The sequence below is a fragment of the Tupaia chinensis genome, unplaced genomic scaffold (genome assembly GCF_000334495.1).
Source record: "Tupaia chinensis unplaced genomic scaffold, TupChi_1.0 Scaffold148874_1, whole genome shotgun sequence".
NCBI lineage: Eukaryota > Metazoa > Chordata > Mammalia > Scandentia > Tupaiidae > Tupaia > Tupaia belangeri.
The window spans coordinates 1,401,298-1,403,988 of record NW_006208722.1 but is presented as its reverse complement, the minus strand read 5'-3'; the positions used below and the strand labels follow the sequence as shown (position 1 = coordinate 1,403,988).

The window sequence follows — 2,691 nt, the reverse complement described above, 5'->3', positions numbered from 1 at the left end:
GTGGGCGGGATGTAGGAGAACAGGAAGGAGACGCTGGCCGCCGTGCCCCGCGACAGGATGATGCCCACGAAGGTCGTCTGTGCGATGCCCGAGGGTGGAGAGGCGAAGGCGTAGTCTGGGTCCGGAGAAACCAAAATGGCATAAGAAACCAATGTCTTGAGCCCAACCAAACCCTGGGCTCCTCTGTGCATACACTGAGGATCTGGAAGGGCACCCAGAGCACCCTCCATACTCCTGAGGGTCAGAACCTGCCCCTGCCCCTGCCCGCTGCCCATGACCTGGAACTCTTACAGTAAGCCCGCTCTGCAAACAGGCCGGCACAGATGGCCGAGAAGACTGCGACACACAGGATATGCCGCAGGTAGTTCTCCACGAAGCGCTTGTACTGCTGCAGCTTCTGGGCCAGGAAGCCTCGCTGCATCTTCTCCTGCAGCGCCTCCGTGTACAGCCGGGAAGGGGCCACCACCATCCTGTAGCAATGGAGGTGAGGAGTGGTGAGGTGCCTTCTGCAAATGCCACCCCAGAAAAGCAGACCTGGAGATCGAGCAGGGGTCAGGATGGGCCATAACAGATGAAGGAAAAAAGCATCAGGGATGGCCTCTCATCCCTGCCCCTGTATCTCCATCTTTACTTGCTCCATCCACCCACTGTCGAGTCTCCCCACAACTCTGCCTTCTTCTCCTGTTTGTCCTTCCCCACGCCTGTGACCCACGCAGGCTTCACTGCTGTGCCCACAGTGGACAGAATCCTTATTACCATCTTGATAATGCTTCGAGTCAGGCCTCTTGTCTAAAGAGTGGGGTGCATTGGTTGGGAGAGGATGAAAGTTCTTTCATCACTATAGCCCCTCTGTCAGGCCAGGGAGAAAAGGAATAAGACTCAAGGCAATCCCTTATATGACACAGAGGTACAGGCAGGACACTGAGACCCTGAGACTCTGTCTGCTTGGGCCCAAGGATCTGGACAACACTTACTTTTTGCCAAACCTCTTCTTCAACCCATGGCCTCCCAGCTCTGGGGCTTCTGAGGCAGGGAGCTCCGTTTTCTGGGGGTAGGAACTGAGGAAAAGAAAATAGGACCTCTTCTGACCTTGTCTACTGCCAAGTTAGAACATGGGGTGGTGATGAAGGGTGGGTCCTGGGTGAGACGGGGAGCAGGGCAGGTGGGGACAAACAGAGTGAATGAAATGATCTGGTCAACTGTTTCATAGAACAATTCTGAGCGAGAATGGCAGTGGGAGAGCCAGGCTCCCAAGCAATATGGCCTGCTGGGACTGACCGGGTGTTAAGAGCTACTTTCAGAGGGCAACTGTCTGACCTTGGGGGCTGATCAGCCATCTCTATTTCCTTCCTTTCTCTTTAAGGCCTTAGTTACAGAGATCTCCCAAAGCCCCACTCCCACTCACCATGTCCCAGGAGTCCGAGTAATGAATGAGACTCGAGAGCTGATGTTTTGTTTGAAGATGTCTCCCACGCCTGGAGAGAACAAAAGGCTGAGCGTCCCCTCTCCCTGCCCCTGTGGGAAGGCTGTCAGGGCACCTGCCAGTGACTTGGGCATGCTCGGATATCTGGCTCCAGCCCTGCTGCTCTCCCTCCCCACACTGCATACCCACTGTGTGCCAATAGCGTGGTGACTTTGTGCAAACAGAGAAGAGAACCCTCTCTGGGTTGATGCAATCCTGAAGATCCTTTGTGTAAAGAAAATAGTATCTCTTCCTCTGGCAAAATATACACTACACTGGTGATCTTGGCTTTGAGCAGCTTGCAGGCTGGATTTCAACCTACCCCTTGACCTCAATGAGCATCTTTGTGCAGTGTGCAACTTGCACACCCATGTGTGACACTCCTGATTACATGTGCCTGACTCTGGACTAGGCACCAGGGACTGAGAGAAGAATAAGACGTGGGTCTTGTCAAAGAAGAACTCTCATCGCGAAGACACTGCTCTCCCCTACTCTGGCTGTTTCTTAGACACACACACCTCCCCCTTTGACGCAGAGCTGCGTGCGGCGGAGCTCGCTGTCATGGTCCCGCAGCATGAAGTGGAAGTCCTCCCACGTCAGCTCCTCCTTGTCCTGGAAGCCCGACTCCTGGAACATGGACTCCACCACCTCGGCCAGCTGGTCCTTGGACAGGCAGTTGTTGGAGATCTCAATGAAGGACCTGGGGAAGGACCACAGGCTGTCACTGGCAAGGTCAGGCATGGGCAGGTATAGGGTGGGGCCAGCCCTGGATTATCTAATGTGGTTACCAGTGACCCGGAAAATGGCACTGAGAAGGTGTTCGTCTAGCCTGCAGCTGACACTAAGCTGGGTGGGGTGGCCATGGGCTCAGAGGCAAAACAGCATTGAAAGTGACCTTGACCAGTTAGAGAAAGCAGGCCTCGGTGGGGTGGGGGGGAAGTCTACAATTGGGACTAATGTCCGTTTAGTGTCCAGGAAGAGCCATGGACCTCTTTCATGGCAGGTTCTTTGCCCATTCTCTCCTGTTGATCCCTCCCACACCGGCCCTGACTGTGCGTCCACTTTCACAGTCCAGCAGGGGCACCAAGTAGCAGAATGGGATTGTGGGAGGGGTGGCCAGCATAGCTGTGATGGCTGCAGCTTTCTTGTGCTAACACCCTGGGCCACACCCCCTGCGTGATGGCACCCAGAATGGCAGCTGCAGTGGCCAAACTCTTCTTCTTCTTTTT

The 2,691-nt window shown here is 54.8% G+C and overlaps 1 protein-coding gene across 1 annotated transcript in view; it reads right to left on the bottom strand.

Moving 5' to 3' along the window:
- Positions 1-2,691, bottom strand: part of DUOX2 (dual oxidase 2) — a 26,830-nt gene that overhangs the window by 7,568 nt on the left and 16,571 nt on the right. The window contains exons 19-23 of the mRNA XM_027769191.1: positions 1,981-2,162; positions 1,406-1,475; positions 975-1,058; positions 292-470; positions 7-115 (exon numbers count right to left, since the gene is read on the bottom strand). Coding sequence (XP_027624992.1) covers positions 7-115; positions 292-470; positions 975-1,058; positions 1,406-1,475; positions 1,981-2,162 — 624 coding nt within the window. The remainder of the gene's footprint in view (positions 1-6; positions 116-291; positions 471-974; positions 1,059-1,405; positions 1,476-1,980; positions 2,163-2,691) is intronic.